The sequence below is a fragment of the Trichoderma virens genome (genome assembly GCF_000170995.1).
Source record: "Trichoderma virens Gv29-8 chromosome Unknown TRIVIscaffold_2, whole genome shotgun sequence".
Classification (NCBI taxonomy): domain Eukaryota; kingdom Fungi; phylum Ascomycota; class Sordariomycetes; order Hypocreales; family Hypocreaceae; genus Trichoderma; species Trichoderma virens.
Window position 1 is genome coordinate 661,933 of NW_014013747.1, and position 18,821 is coordinate 680,753.

Consider the following 18,821-nt stretch of genomic DNA (forward strand, 5'->3'; position numbering starts at 1 on the left):
GGAGTAGACCAAACCCGACACTGACGCCCGGTTGAATAGTAGCTGATTGCATTAGTCCAGTTGAATAATTACTAGACTTGCACCAGCTGACTGTCAGTTGACTCTTCATCAAGTGGCTAAACTGTAATCATGTCAGAAAACTATCTCAATATGACAGCATACGCAATGTTAAGCATGCCGGGCCCAAATGTTATCTTATGGCAGGCTGTCTTGCGCATTTTTGTATTCTTCTTGGCTTCAGTTCCATCTTGGTTTATCTAGTCCAGTTGAACAACATTGTTCGTTAACTTCATCAGCATAGTATATTCCTAGTTCTACATGCACGCTACGTATTTCTTCCTTTCATTTATTCCGCTACCTACATAACGAGAAGTATATACCATCAAGCCATGGTATTACTTGTCTCTCTTCGGGTTTATTGGTTAATTCCCTCTTGTTCCCATTTGGCAGAATGTCAAGTGTGGTAAGATGAAGCCCACCACTAGGCAGAGTACTACCCAGCTCAAGGGTCAAGCACTTGTTTAGTTCCGCTTTCAGTTGAGACAAAGTCCGACCAGTTGGTTGCTGAAAGTGGAACTAATTGGTTAATTCACACGGGTTTAGGGAAGTAAAGGGGTATAATAAAAGGGCATGACTTGATCATTTAAAAGTCGCATATGCAGGTATAAGACGTTGCTCGCAACCTGACCGTTCAATCCGCTTGGGATTCATCCTCTGAACCGATGCCAGCTCTAGCAAAGAGGTCCGCAGCATCTGGGCTTGAAAATCTAAGAATCTGATAGATTGGCCATCTTGATACAGCAACTCTTTGATGCAAAAAGATTTGAACCTACTTTCATTACGTTGGTGTCCCGCGAGAAGTCTGCATCAGCGGCTGGGGATGATGAGCACAGCAGCGCCGTGGTTCGGTAGTCTCACACTTCATCGGGCTTTTTTGAATACACAAAAATTTCGCAGAGTTTTTGCCTCTCCCCTCAGGAAATTATCATCACGATAAAAATGCCATCAACAGCCCGACCTTAGAACAAGTCCTCTGCGTGAGACACCAACAGTGTCTGTTCACATTTAGAGCTACCCTAGAGCAAACCGGTGAACTGCCACGCGCATCGTGGAACCAAAATACGTGCATGGCCATCTTCATAAACTTGGACGTTACCAATCTATTCAAGTCAAGACACTCTATACGAATCCATTTGCCAACTACATAATTGGCTATCTTTGGAAGTCCGGTGAGATGCATTCTGAACTCCATTTGGGGAACTGCTGCTAAAAATCAAATTGATGACTGCACTGCTAGTATCAACCTCGCTACGCGTACTATAGATTGTCATTGAATGTAAAGCATAGTGCTCGCTTATGAGCCGAAATTCTATAAAAAACCACTCGGCAAATTTAAAGTTTGCTCATTTGCTTTGGATGCGGTTCCTCCTCGTCGTGGAGAAAAACGATTGCCCCCCCAAGAGGGAAATGGCCGCCGTTTGGAGTAACATCGTACGAGAGAGAGATGTGGCTTTGCGGCTGTATCATTTCACAGCATGAGCTCAGACTGCTCGTACATGTGTCACCAAATCATCTGTCTTGTACAAGCATTCTTTGGTTCAGATCACATGTAAGCGAACAGCTGGATGAATTTGGCCCATTTTACTCCGTATGTTGGTACCAGCTGCTTCGTGTTTTCGCTTTTAAGATTGAAGCTACCTATGCGTAGAGAATGCCGCCATCTTGGCTGATGAACGATCGTGTCGTGATATAACTTTAAATTACTCCGTCGCACTATTCTACACCCCGTATTTACAAACCAGATTACACACAGCAGCGACAATTTTAATACGGAGTGCTTGACACTCTGAATCCCCGCCAAAGGGACGCGCCGCTTGGAGGCTTTTTTTAGAGTTTTGTTATCATCGATCATACTCCGATCATACTATTGCTAGCATATAGTGGTAGTAGCAGTTTCTCTGGGGAAGCGAGCGATGAAAAAGCCACCGCGACTGGCATTGACTTGCTCCATGTGGTAAACAATCGCCAGGACGGGATCCCGCTGTGGCTGAGCCTAAAATGTCGAGGTGCGCTATCAACACCTTATCGCGAGCCGTTACAGTGGTTTGCAGCGATCACAGGCCCGTATCACAGCAAAGGTTGGGCGGCCCCTGCAGAGTGCTGCCGTGCTAAGGCTCAATAAGGGGCACTAGAGCACTGGGCTAGGCGATTAGCGTACAAGTCAGTGTTGGTCTAATGCAGGAACCGAAACGTGGCTCATCAATTGTCCAAATCTCCTCCCCTCACCATCACCACTCGCTGGCAGGAGAGTATCAATCACACACAGTACTCAACTCGAGCTCCAAGCATACGCATAAAGTACGTCGCCCCTTTTCAGCCTTTTTTACTCGCTTCTGCCGGCAAACAAGAAAAAATAAAAAATAAAAAAAAACCGGATACCACCACGGCTGCTGCTGTCGCCTCCCGTCCGTGTCTGGCTTGGCGACTTCTCCGATTTGTTTCGTCTGCTCCGCTACGCGACCCCTTCATGATTAATGTCTCTTGATGTTCAGCTGCGCCCCCCCTTTATGACGATCCCTGTCCGCTCGCCCCATTGTTTAGCCTGACCCATTTCGCTCAATTAATGCTTCCGAAACTTTGCCCTCTGTCGTCCTCCACACATAGCGAGGCTCGCCTTTGCCTTAGCGGGTGACGGTCCTGGATTGACGCTTGCCATCCCGCCAATGGGCGCAGCAGCTGTAACATCAAGGACGAGCAGGATCTACAAGTGCATCGAGCGGTGCGAGAGATGATGGGTACGAGTGGGATTCCTGTGGAGGAGTGACCGTCGACATTTCCCTGATTTCAGGATGGTCGCCAAGGCCCTAGGAAGCATGTCTTCTCCCCTCCTCTTTCGGTACAGCAGTTTGCAGAGCAACATGCATATCTCCGCCTGCTTCTATCCACCAGAGATGACGGTGAAGCCAACGCTTTGAAAGAAAGGAATGCGAAAAAAAAAAAGGAGCTCGGATAGCTGCGCTTATCCAGGTTCTCCTCAGGCTTGCGAAGGCGATATTGCAGGAAGAAGGCATGATGGAAGCAAAATACAAGCTTCGCGGCCTAGCTCTTTAGCGTGAAGAAAGTCGAGTCTAATGCCACCGAGCGCTCCGTATCGTATTCCGCTGCAACACTCGGCCGGTTGGAACTGCACAAGCTCGAAGCTTGAGGCCTCTCTGGCACACGTCTAGTCGCCACTACGTGGAGGAGGAGGTGAGAACGTGAGAATCTGGCGCCCCTGGTCGCCTTCATTTGCTCATTTCCTCTGTGCACCCATTTACCCACTGCCGCGGCTTGGCCCAAACAGACGCAGCAAGAGCCGTCATACTGGCGCAACCTTGTGGCCGTTTGACTTATCCGAGCGACGCCATACTCGTACAAGCATGGGACCCACGCCAGCGCCATGGATGGCTTGGGTTGGTCGTCTTGTTCGCTCATCCTCCGCTATCCACACGCGCAAGGCAGGGAACGCCGATTAAATTATACATAATGCTCCCTAGGCCAGCTCCCTCTGCCTCATAGGTCTCCCTCCTTCTCGCCCACGTCGCTCCCTTTCTTTGTCCAACTGTTTTCAATCTTTGTTTCTTTTTCGTTTTCTTAATACAGCCTCTTTGCCGGTCATTCCTTACGCCGGCAATTGTTTGGCGTTGCATATATTCACTATGCGTTCCACTCTTTATGCGCTCGCGGCGTGGCCGCTTGCCGCTCAGGCCCTCGACTTCATCGACAGCTACACATCCGAGCAAAATGGAATTATGCGATATACTCTTACTACTACCAAGGGTGCCCGTTCTAAGCACCTGCACAGGCGCCAGGATAGCGCCGATTTGCAATCCCAACAGACTGGCTACTTTTACAGCATTCAACTCGAAATTGGTACGCCACCGCAGGCAGTGAGCGTCAATTTTGATACTGGTTCTTCCGAGCTCTGGGTCAACCCCGTGTGCAGCAAGGCTACAGACCCAGCCTTTTGCGAGACCTTTGGCCGATATAGCAACTCCACCACCTTTGTCGATACCCAGGCCCCGGGAGGCATCAAATATGGTACCGGCTTTGTTGATTTCACCTATGGCTACGACTATGTCCAGCTTGGCTGTAAGTGAATGCCTTTTTTTATATAGCAACCATTCCTGAGAGCCGTCACATCGGGGAAGAAATATGGTCTCAGTGAGGAAACATGCACAAGCTTGCCTGAATATTGCCACAAGCCAAACAATTTGAGATTAGGAAACCAATATAACATTTGCTAACCAAATAATATAGCATTGAGAATTAACCAGCAGGTCTTTGGTGTTGCCACTGACAGCGAGTTTGCTTCCGTTGGCATTCTCGGTGCTGGCCCTGATCTGAGTGGCTGGAAGAGCCCCTACCCCTTTGTCATCGACAACTTGGCCAAGCAAGGCTTCATCCAGAGCAGGGCTTTCAGTCTTGATATCCGAGGCATCGACAGCGACCGAGGCTCTGTCACCTACGGTGGAATCGACGTCAAGAAGTTTTCTGGTCCCCTTGCCAAGCGACCCATCATCCCCGCCGCCTCGTCTCCCGATGGCTACACTCGCTACTGGGTTTACATGGATGGTATGAGCATTACCAAGGAGGATGGATCCGACTTGGAGATCTTTGACAAGCCCAATGGCCAGCCGGTGCTCCTCGACAGCGGCTACACCGTCAGCACGCTTCCTGGCCCCCTTTTCGAGAAGATCCTCTTGGCCTTCCCTTCTGCCCGCCTGGAGTCTTCTTCTGGCGACTACATCGTTGACTGCGATATTATCGATAGCCCCGGCCGTGTCAACTTCAAGTTTGGTGACGTCGTCGTCGACGTTGAGTACAAGGATTTCATCTGGCAGCAACCTGACCTGGGCATCTGCAAGCTTGGCGTTTCCCAGGACGACCAGTTCCCTGTTCTTGGTGACACCTTCCTGAGGGCTGCCTATGTCGTCTTTGACTGGGACAACCAGAACATCCACATTGCAGCAAACGAGGACTGCGGCACCGAACTGATTCCCATCGGCTCTGGCCCCGATGCTATCCCGGCTTCTGCCATCGGTCAATGCTCTTCCTCCGTTAACAAGACCACCACCTCCGCTGTGCAGACCACCACTTCTGCTGCTGCCTCGACGTCCAAGCTGGCCACCACTTCTGCTGTCGCAACAACATCTGCTGCCGCCACTACCTCTGGCGCGGCCAGCAGCGGACATCTGCCCACGACCTCTCACCACTTTGGCAATGGCACTGTTGTCTACTCCCTCCCTACCCTTAGCTCCACTTCTGTCTCTGAGCAGAGCACCGACGCTGCTAAGGGTACTACCACCGCAGCTGGCGCCGGTACCACTGCCGCTCCCACTTACACCTCGACCTTCACCACGACCAACGTGTACACTGTCACCTCGTGCCCGCCCTCCGTCACCAACTGCCCTGTTGGCCACGTCACGACCGAGATTGTCACGTCTTACACGACCTGGTGCCCCGTTGAGAATGGCAGTCCCACGGCTCCCCCCAAGACGGCGCCTCCCGAGATCACTGCTACATTCACGCTGCCCAACACCTACACCTGCAAGGGCGGCCAGAACACCTGCTCTGAGCCCCAGACTAAGCCTCACGTCATTGTTGTCACTCCCATTGTCACACATACGGCCCCCGTTACGATCCCCTCGTGCACCACGTGTGCTGCTGTGGTCCCCACCCCCTCCGGCATTGCTTCGACTCCTGTCTTGACCAGCGCAGTTCCACCGGCTACTGCCCCTGCTACCACCAGCCCGGCTCAGTCCGCCTACTACCCGCCTCCGCCTCCGCCTCCGCAGCACGCTGTTTCTACTCCGGCCGTTGTTTCTCCTGTCATTACGCCGGCTCCTATCCCCTACCCTACCGGTGGTTTGACGACCGTCATTACCCCTGGCAGCTCGGGCGCCGTTGCTTCTCAGCCTGCCCAATCCGGCCTACCTCCTGTCCCGGCTGGAGCCGCTGGATTCCGCGCCCCTGCCATGGTGGCTCTGTTTGCTGGAGCCGTGGCTGCTCTTTTGTTGTAAAATGATGTGAATACGAGATGAGCATTGTATACTTTGGTTATGTTAATACAGAGGAAGAAGCGAAGCCCAGGCGCCCATAGACGAAGGAGACGAATAGTGTGTGTTCGTGTGTGTGTGATTGAGTGAATTGAAAGCGGATCACACGAGATGGTTCCATTTGTCTTCACAGGTTGACTCCATAATGCTATATATTTTACCAGTCCAAAGTTGTGGATAGTTTTTTCTCTCTACGAGGTTTCTACAAAAGCAAATGGGAAAGACGGTTGATTGTAGCTCATGTCCCCCATACCTCGATTTAATATTTTATTCTTTCCAAATTGTTACCAAGTGCCGCTCTTTGTTGCCCGAGGCCAAACCCAAGCCCAATTACCTTGAAGTATGTTGGGAGATATACAGACGTCGTTGAAATATGTGAATATCCTTGGCAAATCACATGTTTGAATGTGAATAATCTCGTGTTTTTATACATACTCCACAGAATAAACATTCAAGCAACATCGTCTTGAGCGGCAATGCAAGCCTTGCTGCGGCATGTCACGGCGTGTGTCTTGGCCCTCTGTCCAACGACATCATAACGAAGCATCCCGTCGAATCCTCAGCGGGATGAAACATTCACAGGCGTTGTCATTACCAAATATATATCCAGTAACGGAGCAGAGTGCCATTGCGCTTCATGGCAATCGTAAGATTTGGGAAATGGGGTGCGTTAGTTGTTCCATATTTAGGTCAAGCCGCAATTCTTTTTGGAAATGCTGGAACGGCAGCCGACCTTTAGGGAAGAGATCCCAGCTAGGTATTCATTTATAACTACATGTACGGAACACAACATCGCCATACTCACTTTCTGTTTTTCTAGTACCACATTTGCTGGGAGGAGTTGGTAAATGCAGAATCACACGCCAAGAATACAGCAGATGATCTATTCTAGGAAACGCACTTCTTCAATCATCGAAATGGACAAAAACGAGGGGCGGAACGAAGAAAGCATGCAGGATAATTATCCGCTGCCGGAATGCTACCAACATCTCGCAACTTAATCCCAAACTGAAAACTTTTTCTTCTCTCTCTTTCCACCTGCTGTTCTAGACCTCAGGCATGGTCGGCATCCACTCTGTTCTAGACGAAGCCAATCGATCCCAAGAGGGGACCCTCCCCCCTCTCCCGCTCAACTACATGTATGCGGCCGTTTTAAGGACGCTGCAGAGTGCAGGATTTCAACCATTTATGGAAATGACGACATGAGCCGACCCTGATCGAACATGATCGTATATCGCGATCCTAGCGTCGAGTTTGCGTTTACGTTTGGTGAGGACAAATTGACATTCGTATCTGCAGAGAGAGAGAGAGAGAGGAGGAGGGGAAGGAGAGAAAATGGAGAAAGATGGGAGGTAGCATCGCAATCGTGCTGGGAGACAAATGACTGATACGAGTACTCGTACACTGTAATGCTACTCAGCTCTTGACCTATTCTAATGGAAGCGCCCGTGAGTCAGCTTTAGCTCGGCATCTCTGCTCAGCCTGTTCCATTCCCTTCTTCATGTGAAAACTCCACTCCTAGCGGCATGCAGATAAAGCACGATACAGTAGAAGAAGAGAAGAAGAAGCCAACTTCGTCATAAAGGCGGTAGGCGAGTCGGAAACTCGGCAGGTTGACACAAGGTGAAAATCTCGCACCCGCCAAGAAAGAGGGAGAAATGGTGAACGCCGCAAAAGGACATTACTCTGCCCAACCGTCGAGGCGAGTCTCACGAACTGCGACCCCGCGCTTCCCCCATTTTTCCCTCGTACATGTGTGTTCGCGCGGGCTACTGCAGCCGTCCCAAACCTCTCGCTGGGAGGGGGGTGGAGCAGAGGCAAAAGTTCGCTTTCGCCTCAAGGCGCGAAGTACCTGGGTATCGCCTCCAAGCTATATATGGCATCGCGTCGTTGTCCAGCTGCGATAAGGCCATTGCCAGGACCCTTTGACAGACCGGGACCCTGTCTGCTTTGCCATCGCGTTATTGGGGGAGAGGAGGCGCGTATCGACGATCACTACCTACTATATTTACCGCGGCATAGTCAACTCCGGGCCCGGACTTCAAGGAATCGACGGGCCGTCCGGTAGGCTGCACGCAAAATAGAGGGAGGAAAAAAGACAACAAAAGAGAGGCGCGGCGCGGCGAGGCGAGGCCCTATCACCGACGGCTTTGGGACCCGCTGCCAAGCTGCTTGGCTTCAGCCGAGCTGGAACTCGCCTCTATCGTCGTCGATAGGTGTTGCTGAACTCGCTTCTCGTGAGCTTTCTTTCAACCCAGCTGCGTTGCGCTGCGTAAAAAACCTCCCTCCAGTTGCCGCTAGCAAATAAAGGTGGAGATAAGAACACAACGATCAGCAATTGAGGCCGTCAAGCGATCGCAGGGTAGGGCAAATCAGGCATCATCCCCACAACCGGTGCAACACAGAAGGTATCGTGAATGGGCTCTGCTGAGGAGCTCAGATGAAGGTCGGGAGTCGTCCGAGCCAGCGATTAAGAGGGCCGGGCTGGTCCCCGGACAAGTTTACGAGCAACGCCCTATCCCGATAGCCAATCCTGTGATAAGATCGAAGACTTGCCGTGCCGAACAGTAGGTGCGGTACGACTGGATCTTGCAAACGATGGAGCTGGAGGAGGAGCATCAGGCCCATTGCCACCACCCTCCAAAGGGCTTCGGAAACTGCGGCTATGAATCCCACCCGCACTTTTTCCTTGCCGGGTTTTATGCAAGGGCCCAATTGAGCCAAAAGGAAAAGAAGAACGGTGGTCAAGGCGTATCACGGCAGAGAAGAGCTCCAGTGCCAGGATGGCGGAAATAACTAGTCTCTCCAAGGCTGCAAAGGCTGCAAAGCATTCTCCTACATGATCGTGCTCTGTAGATTGTATACGTCAGTCAAGTGAAATGCACATCAACTGCCTCAATCCGAGAGAGACGTGGGCAGGGCATGCTACCGGTTTTGACATGGAAAGGGCTTCATACCTTCCTCAAGGGGTATTCTTCTTGGGCTGCAATACCACCTCAGCCAGTCAAGAGTTCGAATGTAGCGTTCCATGTCGCATAAAAGGAAATGTTACCTCAACAGCCAAGGTCCGGGGTACAGACGCAAGCCATCAACGGCTGCCGCCGCATATGCTAATTACCGGGGGAGGTGAATCAAAGTGCGGCCATGGGCGTGCTCTCTCTCATGATTTTGGGTTATCTCTCAAGTCGAGGCATTCTGCAAGCTATTGCCACCCCGGACTAGTTCCCCTACCACTAAAGAGGGGAGCTTAACATGATGACAGGAGGGATGAATCCTTCCTTCATCAAATGAGAAAGAGATCGTTTCGATACTCTGTGAACATGCTCAGGGTTCACGCCGCCTTGTCTTGCTTCGAGGCTGCGAGGGAAGCACTAAGGGATTCGGAAACTCGCGCTGCTGTAATCTGGACCTGAACCCCGATGCTAAGTAAGGTATTATTAGTGGAAGAGTAAAGAGAGACTGAAACAAATCAACAAACCTGACCAAAGCGAAGCGTCCATGTGGGGAAACTGGGGGGCAAGCACGCATTCGCTCCGCACCCGCTTGATGCTAACCGTTTGTTACGCAGTCATCCGTATCTTTAGCCCTCCACTCTATTTTCTGCAGTTTGGTCTTTAGCCTATCCATCCAATGCAGCCGCAACCAGAGAATGCGACGCTACATGTCCAGTTGCCCATGCATAATCGTTCATTTCGGAAAACTGTTCGCAAGGTGGATGTAGGCAAGTTTTGCCCACATTTTTGGGCTGGGTCCTATCTGTAGTGGAAATATTGGACTATTGCCGCCGACATGACGCGACTAGCAGGGCTCGGCCGACACCAGCAGCCGTGTGTACATAGTATTGCTCCACGGCCTCGCGCTGGCAATGCGCTCCGTGAACAACCATCATCGTTGTTAGAGCACTTGGGGAGCCGCAAAAGAGGATGCCGGACTGTGCAGCAAACCATCTCGATTGCGTGCTGGGCTGCAGGTGGTTACTCTCGGCACAACTTTTGTGCTCATGAATTGCTGCAGGAAGTTGAATGCTGATGGCCTGGATAGGTCCATCTTGGTAAAGTGTGGTTGACGAATCTGAGCCCTCCGACCCTGCATCTGAATATGCAGGCAGATCAAAGGGTGTACAAGTATAGAGTAGCTACAAGTGGCTTAACGAGGGATGAGCACCTGCATGATATGCCAGGGCCACCAAAAGGTTGTGGTAGAGGGGGCAATGGTCGGCCACCGATGCAGCACTTGCTAGATGCTACCCATGCGCCCGTTTTCCTGCCCAAACTGCGCGTGGCAGAGGGTATCGACGGCGATATGTAGTCGGCAGCGATCAACGGGTGGGATGTCATGCTCGCTAGGCGGCGCGTGGACATGGGTGAGACAGACTTGGAGGGTGACTTGTTCGCTTGCAGACTTTCATGCATGCCGCCAGATGTCATCACACATTTCATGGCTATGTACATAGTACTCCGTAGCTGAGAAACTTTGAAGAAAATTTTCTTGTCGTGAGCCTAATGGTGGAGTTGCAACAACAAGCCGTAGTGAAAGGCTCGTTACCGAAAACCCTTGGGCATAGATAGGTATGCAGATTCTGACATGCGCATACGAGTATTGTGATCAAATCTACTGCACCGAGACCTGATTCATCGTAGCAGCCCACTAAAATTTGGGCAGACGACTCTGTACAAAGTAGGATTACCACTACTGCGTCGTTGGCAAAGGTTTTGGCCCACGATCCGGTTTTGAGGCTGGGAACTTTTGTGGCAACGAGTCTGGGTTGCACTCGAATGACCACTCTGTCCTAGTTCTCCAGCCAGGCAGAAGGATAGACGAATTGACAGAACTCCCGTGACACATTGAAATCGAACCCCATGGGGATTCCACGTGTTGACAAGTTCACGACGTTGGTCCAGCAAGAGGCGGGATGCGAGATTGCTCGGGCCGCAAATTGCTCTCGGGATGGCTCATTTCCATTATCGGGATGTGGGACTGCTTCCATGGACAATGCGGTGTACCATAGCTTCTCAGCGTTGGTAGAGACATTGCGGATGAGAAATCGTAAACGCAACGAATAAGCTTCTTTATCTCGCTCTTTTGTAGCGCCGCTCGCCCGCAACCCCTTGAGCTCTGATTCGGCGGCTAAGGATTGGGAACGGAGAGAGCCATGCATATTCATCCCAACAACTTTTTTTTCTTCATGAATGGGATAACGCTGGATACTGCACTCCGTACTCCGTAGCGTGCCACCTGGCAAAACTTGCCATTACGTCTCGAAAACTAGCATTCTATCAGGGTTGCCACGGGGTGATGGCCAGCCAATTGACCCGTCTTTGCGGGGAAGCATGTCAGCCGACGAGTAGGAAGCGTCTTGTCGAGTCTGGGGAACATCTAGACGGTCTATTTCGCCATCGTCCGGAGAACGGCCAGAGCACTTGTTCCCCGCTATTTCACGGCTCATCATCGGGGTGATTCTTTTAGCTGTCTGTTCGACACACGCCCCGGCGGCAGCTTTGCCTGTCCGCAAGTTGAGCCCATGGGGGCGTAGACTCGAGCACCAATCAAAGGCCTGGATTCCAACCCCGGAAAACAAGGTCCAGTTTTCAAGGTCCGTCGTATACACTAGGATAAATCAGTCAGTCCTCCGTACATAGATACAGAAATTCGTCTAAACAGGCTCCAACAGGGCGGCTAGGAAAAGGTACAGGCCGAATCAATGCTAGTACGTGTCTGAACAAGACACGCAAGAAAGTAAAAAGAGAGGCTTCCGTGACGCAGGGAATAGTCGTACGACGGACGGCTGGTAAACCCCTCCCCCTTGTTGATTCGTCGGTGCTTTTAGGCATGACGAGGCCAAGTTTGGGTGAGCCATTTTGAGCCAGTACCGCAACACTGGACAACAGCCGCCCCTACAAGGCACCGAGTACTGAATGGAGCCAAGAGCAGAGCTTTGGCATGATTTCGGCGGCATCCAAGGTGAAGGAGGGTGGCTATGGGGCAGCCGGCGCAAGAGATGTCGAAGCATGGCTGCAACGTTGTACTCCCAGTCGGCTCACTTCCTCAGCCAATCGGGGAGCAACGATAATCCCACGTCCCAGCTCTAATATCAGTTGCGACAAGGTACTCCGAATATAGGTCCATCCAGAATCAAGCTTGCGCATGTGGGCAGGGCAACCTCTCTGCCTGCCAAGCGTAGATCTAGGGATTCGCGCCTCGCTGCGATACCGAGCCTTGACCCTCACACGATCCCGCAACCAGGCGGGCCATTGTCATTATCAGGACTCGTGTGTTTCATTTTGAATCGCGGCGGACTAAGTGCGGGTACGGATAAGAGAGGGCCAATGTTTACCTCATATCCTTTTGACTGTTTCTCTCGTCGGTCTCGTCTCTCTAAAGCATAGGCGGAGAGGCATGTCTGCGGACGCCGTACCTGAGTGCTTCGCTCTGCCGGGCGGCGGGCCATCGGGAGAGTGTCTAGCCGGATAATCGGTGATGTCGATTAGCCACTATCTTGCCTTCTGGCTCAAAATCGAGTTGGGAGCCCATAGTTGCCCGCAAAGATCGTGATGCTATCCCTATTCAGGGGCCGCTCCGGCATTTGGCTCGAGTTCTAAGCCGCCAAGAGTTCGATGTACGATCAAGATTCCACAATCTCCATTCAGCTTGACATTTCGCTCCGGGATGAATCCAACACCAACACACCTGTTGTTGGTGCTTGCCCGCTTGATTGGAAGAGTTGGCCTTACATAAGCCACCCAATCCCACGTGACACCGTCTCAGGAACAGCGTTAAGCCAATCGATAAGGTTAAGGCGCAAATAGGCACCGGCACGTGGGAGGATTAGCAGCGAGAGGATCACCTGAGATGGCCAAACTCGTTAATGCGGGAAGATCTCTCGGCATCAAGCGCCATTCGCCCAAAGCAGCAGCGTAGCCAACGCCACCAAGTTTCTCGCCAAAAAGAGCGGAGGGACTTTTGGATCACCGCTGAGGCTTAGACATTTGGGCTGCACTCGACTTCCACACAGCGTTCCTCGCATTTTCTAGCGCTCGGTTTGCCCCTCGCAGCCCCTGGATCCGCAATCTCTTCACAGAGGCGCCACCACGCTGTACATGCATGCGTTAACAGTGCAGAGTGGGTTCCTCAGCCAATATTGCTACTGCGTGACGTACATCCACAACTGGAGCTCCATGCACCAAAGCAGCTTGTCACTGCAGCTCTTATCGCTTGTCACTTTGCCAACTTGATACCTGAGATTAGAAGCGGGCTAGGTAACAATGAAAAGTTTTTCTCTCCGTATCAGTCAACCCTTTTTCTCTCTCTCTTTCGCATTATTGAAGTGCTCCCACCCGGCGATAACGCCATCGTTTTACGGAGCACAATGCGGACGACCCAATGGATGCTGCAACCGAAGCGTGGCTGGTCCGCTTTCCAATCCCAAAGTTCGCGCATCTCGGTCCGGGAGCTTCCTCGGACAACTTTGCCGCTGCAGCTACAGAGTATGGCTTTTGCTTCTAGCCCTGATGGGAGCGTTCGTCTTTGGCCACACATGCTTTTCGCACAGGAAGCTCGGATCTGGGGAATCACGGGGCACGTCTATTGCCACGATGACCAGAAGGGCGTAGCATCCATCAGTCTGCTTTGGCAATGAGGTCACAGCCTGCCATCCCGTGCTGTCAGCGTGCCAAGGGCAGTAGGGAATGCCCGGACTCCTCAGTGAAGCAGACAAACGATGCGATGCGACTGCAGCTTTGCTCTGGCCCACCCATGCGTTGCCCGGGAGCCTTTTGGAGTCATAACGTGGCAATGGCAGGAATACTCGTATCTCTCTGTACAGAACCGTATGTTGTCTTGCAGATGGGGCCAAAGGAGGAGCCGATGCGGTCCGCAGAGACACGGAGTAGTCCGTGCAAGTATTTGCCGTGATGCCCGATGCATGTGCAGCCTTTGCTGCTATCGAAACCTCACACCGAGGGGGACGATAAAAAAAGCACGATGGAGCTAAGTAAGCTGGCAAGCATACTCCTACATGCATTAGGATCCTGAATTGCCTGGGAGTGCGGCTTTGAAACCGCCAGCCTTTCCGCAGTTTCTCTTGTCTTCCATCCAAGCCCCTCTGTGAATCGGCGGGTGATTTCGCGAGCTCCGTTGGACCCCTACCGTTTTGGCTGGGCACATACTCTAGCTAGCCCATCGATGATGATTGGATTCGGCACCGAAGCCAATTAATGACAACATGAAGAGTTGGAGCGAGAGCTGACAGAATGGGCCAGGCTAGCAACACACCAAGACCTTCGCAGACAGACTTGTCCAGATGCTGCTATGCCTGCATGTCTTGGAAAGAGCAAGGGTCGATACGCGGTTTGTTTGGTGGAGTCGCTGGTGATCGACAGCCAGAGCCGCCGCCTGTCTGCCCAATCCGGTCACGCAGTCGCGACTTGTCATTCTCACGTTGGTACCGAGCAGCTGATGAGGCAAACGGCCAAGCCCGCGTAGAATGGCCATTTAGTAGGGTGAAGCCCAGCAAGCCTCGTAGGCTCTATACTTGTAGACCAACCAAGGTGAGCGTCCTGTTGTCTCGGGAATACTAATCCCACGGCAACGATTGCAAGGAAGTCAGTCGTTGTGCATCCTCCAATCAGGTCGTCTTAGCCATGTCCACAGATTCTCTGTAACGAAGAACTAGCACCAAAACTCCCCTGGCCCGTCACAGCCTCCGTGCGTGTGGGAAGAGGGCGCAGAGATTTCTCCGAGCTGCCGGCGATTTTGCAAAAGAGGGTTTAGACAACGGATGTCGAGCGACTAGCAAACTAGACTCTCAGAGCCAAGAAAACGAGGGAAAATAGAATAAGGAAAACAATGACGTGAAGGAAATTAGAGCCAAAAAAATAAATAAGAAAAAATAAAGATGAAATTGAAAAAAACAAACCCATACTAAGAATAACTCGCGCCAAAGCCATCGAATGCTCCCGACCATCAGTACCGTTTCCACAACCCTTTTCGACCTTCGGTGTCTCGCGTGGCCTTTGCATTGACGTACAGACAAGGGGGAAATGAACAGCCAATGCTTGGGCGTAACTGGACGGCATGTTTCCAGAAGAGCGAATTACGTTGGTGGCAGCAAGACAGGGCACATGTGCATCAGTAGGCAATCTGATGAGGTTGTTGCAAAACCCATGAACCCTGCTTTGCTCGACGCACGCCGCCTCTCGCCGAAAACAGCTGCCTGTTGCCACCTCCGCTTGGAGGCTCCGTACATGCGCAGAACCTTGGTGATGCTGGGCATCTAACGCAGTGAGACGCTGAACCAGGTCAGGCCAGGTCAGAGACAAGATGTTTCTGCGCGGTAATTTGAGGCAATAGAACGCATTCGTCTGCTGATAAGGCAGCGGCTGTTCTGATACTACTAGACACTTCCCAGCTCTAACAAGGGCCCTGGACCGGTGTAACAATTGCCTCGCTGTAGCGCCTACAGTACTGTCCCGGACCAAGGCGGAAAAGCGAATACGCACAGCGAAGCTCGTACCTCACTAAGAGTTTGGTCCCTGGAGCGTAGTGGGGGAGGGGGAGGGGGGTGCAGAGCAGTGCCCTCCGCATATACCTGTCCCGACTTACGGAGACGGCGCTCCGTTTTCTGGCCAACGGCCCCTCAAGACGGGACGGAGCAACTTGCATCACAGCAAAACTCACACATGACTCTGGTACCTGATTCAGTGGCCAGCAGGTAAGATTGCAGATTAGTATTCACCGCGGTCGGTCATGCTGCAATGTGAGAGCGCGTGTACCAGAAGCATTTGATGTTCGGGAACATGGAATTTGCAACCTATGGCTGCGACCATGTCGACCTGTTTGTCGCCATTGGTCGATGTAGCGTGAGATCAGATGATGCCATTTGGCTGGTGCGCACGGAGGAAAGTTCTCACTGTGTGCTGAGAGTTTGTAGCCTCGACCAATGACATGTTGTACCGCTCTTCTGTCTCCGTTCTGACACCGTCTCGGGGGCGTTGGAGACGGTCCTTCATCTTATCGTGTCGCTCCACTCGGCATCGAGCGATTACCGCTGCCGTGATAGCTCCTACTCTGTACAGACCGTACTCGTACAGTACAGGCTAGTCCGTCGTCGCCACCACCATAGCGAGCCTCCAGAAGAACTCACACGTGCACACTAGATGGGCGATCTGCGGTCAAGGTCATGGGAGAGCTGGCCGGAACCCTCCAACCCTCTGAGACATGCATGGATTGCCTGATCTTCAAGCCGGTTATCTGTCGATGCTCTGTTGATCTCTGCCATGGCCGTTCGATAGCCATGGCACTGATGCCAGCCCTAGTCTTCGCTAGATGGATCATGTAAGTGCAGTCTGGTGGTTTGATGGGGGGTGACTTTGGGTAGCTTTTTGTGGTTTCAGAGGGAAAGGCGCATGGACGTCTTGGCGCGGGCAAGTGGGCAAGCCTGGGCAAGCGGGCGGGCAAATGGAGTACCTGGTAGTACTTATCATGCAAGTACCGGCCAGCGACACCGCTGCCTGGCAGTACTAAGCGGCAAGTATTCCGCGTAGGTGCCTGTGCTCGTAGGGCCCGTAAGCAATTGGTGGCAGCGGCGGCAAGAGCTAAACGCGGGCACCAGGACAAGCGAAGCGCCTCTCACGACTTATTCACCTCGAGAGAGCCTCTCAGGCAACTGACAACAACAGCACGCGGATCGACAATACAGCGCCTTAGTCCACAGACTAAGGTGCAGTAGGCAGAATTCAGTTGGCAGAGCAGTGCCAGATGCGATCAACGGTCTCTCCCACAGCATCTCTCCTCGAACCAACAGCACGATGCTAGCCTCTGCCACTTGTGCTAGTCCGCCTGGCGACAGGGTTATCCGGCGCTCGCGGTTGGTGGCTTTTTCCAAAACGGCTCTCCTCCATACCAAGCGTCGCACCTACAGTGCTTATCTCCTCCGTTTTGTAAGGGCTCCGTCCTGCGCGGCTCCCGACAAATTGGTTACCCGCTCTTGGCCCTGACAATCAGCTACGAGTACTGCTGCTTGTGCTTGGACCGCAGTTCCGGCTCGTGAGTGGTGGTGTTGTGTTTCCGCGAGAGATGCCCTTTTCACCGCCGAGCTGGCCATGACTTGGTTGCCAGAGGATGACGGACGCAGCAGAAACGGAAATAGAGGGGCACCATTTCGTATGCCGATGCAAAAAATTTCCCGGCATTCGGACGAAATCTCCCACGACACACACCTTGCTCGCTCACTAACCCATCACGCAACAAACTGGTCAGACCAACAAGCACGGCCCGCATCCGCTCCCCGCAAGACAGCAGCTCAGTCAGTCAGCCAAGTTGGTTGCTTCTGACGCGGATGATATCGAGAGGTCTGCGTGCGAGGGCGGCCGTCTGCATGGCCTGCTCACATGAGTTGGTGGTGGGTGCGTCCTACCATAAGTTGCACTCTGGTCATTTGCGTCACTCGGCGACGTCTCACGATGCCCCCTCTCTGGAGCATTGAGTAACAGCTGGCTTCACACTGCCGTTGTTCGAGTGGCAATGCCATTTCGGACGTGCTCGTGGCTGAGGGACTCGGTGACTTGAACACTTCCGCCGGCTCATGTTGGAAAACGAGGGGAATGGAATCTGATAACGGCATATGAACCACCCGAGATTACTGACTATGCGCGCCAGCAAGTAGTGGATGACATCTCGCCGGCTTTACCAAGCATATGCCGGACCTACAAGCACTCGATCACTTTTTTTTTGTTGGCCAAACGTCTTTGATATCACCCGCCCCTCATTAAGTGACGGACACTTCTCCAGGACTCAGGCACAAGATGCTAGCATGCGGCGGCCGACTCCGAAGACAAGATACAACTCGTACTGCTACCAGCATTGCGAGTAGGATTACCAGGGCGAAGCAGAGCGATGGAGTCACTGTACAAGTCGACTCTGCGTACAAGCGTAGAACGCCGGCACCGAGTGGGTTCACTGTGGGTTTTGCAAAAGGACCTGTGCAATTGGAGCCATAGCAGCGCTAGATACCAAATGGTAGCCGTTTCCGGGACCTCTTAGTGCCTCATTGCTCCGGAGCCAAGAACATGTTTCGTACCAGTAGTGAAGACCAAACCTGGTTGATTCTTGAGCTCAAGGACGCTGTCTAATTTCAACCTGCCTCAGTCAAAAGCGGCTCCGGTAGAGTAGGTCCGTTAATTCTCTACTGTATTGCTCCGTTTAAGGACATGCCGCTGGCTTGCGAGCTAAGCGCTGTCTACTCCGTGCTTCATATCCTCGGTTGTTCCTGAGTGCAGTGGACCTGAGAAATGAAGCTGTAGGAGTGTTTCGAGGGCTGCCTTGCCGGCCACGGCGTGACCGAGAGGGACAGAGGGAGAAACATATGATCGGAGGTTTCATCTTGCATCCAAAAATAAAGGAAAGGAAACGTTTCGCTCACTCTTACACACAAACATGCATGGCTGTGAGTTTCAAGGTGTTCTTCATCCTCAGGACTGCAAGCAAATTATGCTGGCCCAAAACCTACGAGAAGGGGGGGTGGTCTGCGCCCAGAAGCGCATACAATGGCACTGGCCATGTGCTAATAGTACCAGCCCATGCATTGATTTAGGTATCCTTGGGGTCATCTCTGCATCTTCGCTGGCGTCTGTGTTTTGGAGCGGAGCTGGGTGCAAGTGTCTGCCCGCCTCATATCCAAAAAGCTCACACCACACACCCTCCCGAATCGACCCCCATCTAAGCATA

General features: G+C 52.3%; 2 protein-coding genes across 2 annotated transcripts; one reads left to right on the forward strand and one right to left on the reverse strand.

Annotated features, from left to right (window-relative positions):
- Positions 1–3,698: 3,698 nt before the first annotated feature.
- TRIVIDRAFT_36107 (uncharacterized protein) lies at positions 3,699–5,504 on the forward strand (the record flags this gene model as incomplete). The annotated part of the gene is made up of 2 exons (XM_014104859.1): positions 3,699–4,131; positions 4,300–5,504. Coding segments are annotated over 2 exons (1,638 nt in total), but the record flags the coding sequence as incomplete, so codon positions are not given.
- Positions 5,505–10,887: 5,383 nt separating this feature from the next.
- On the reverse strand, positions 10,888–11,256 carry TRIVIDRAFT_218293 (uncharacterized protein; the record flags this gene model as incomplete). The annotated part of the gene is made up of 1 exon (XM_014104860.1): positions 10,888–11,256. The coding sequence occupies one exon, from the start codon at positions 11,254–11,256 to the stop codon at positions 10,888–10,890; it is 369 nt and encodes a 122-aa protein (XP_013960335.1).
- Positions 11,257–18,821: the final 7,565 nt, after the last annotated feature.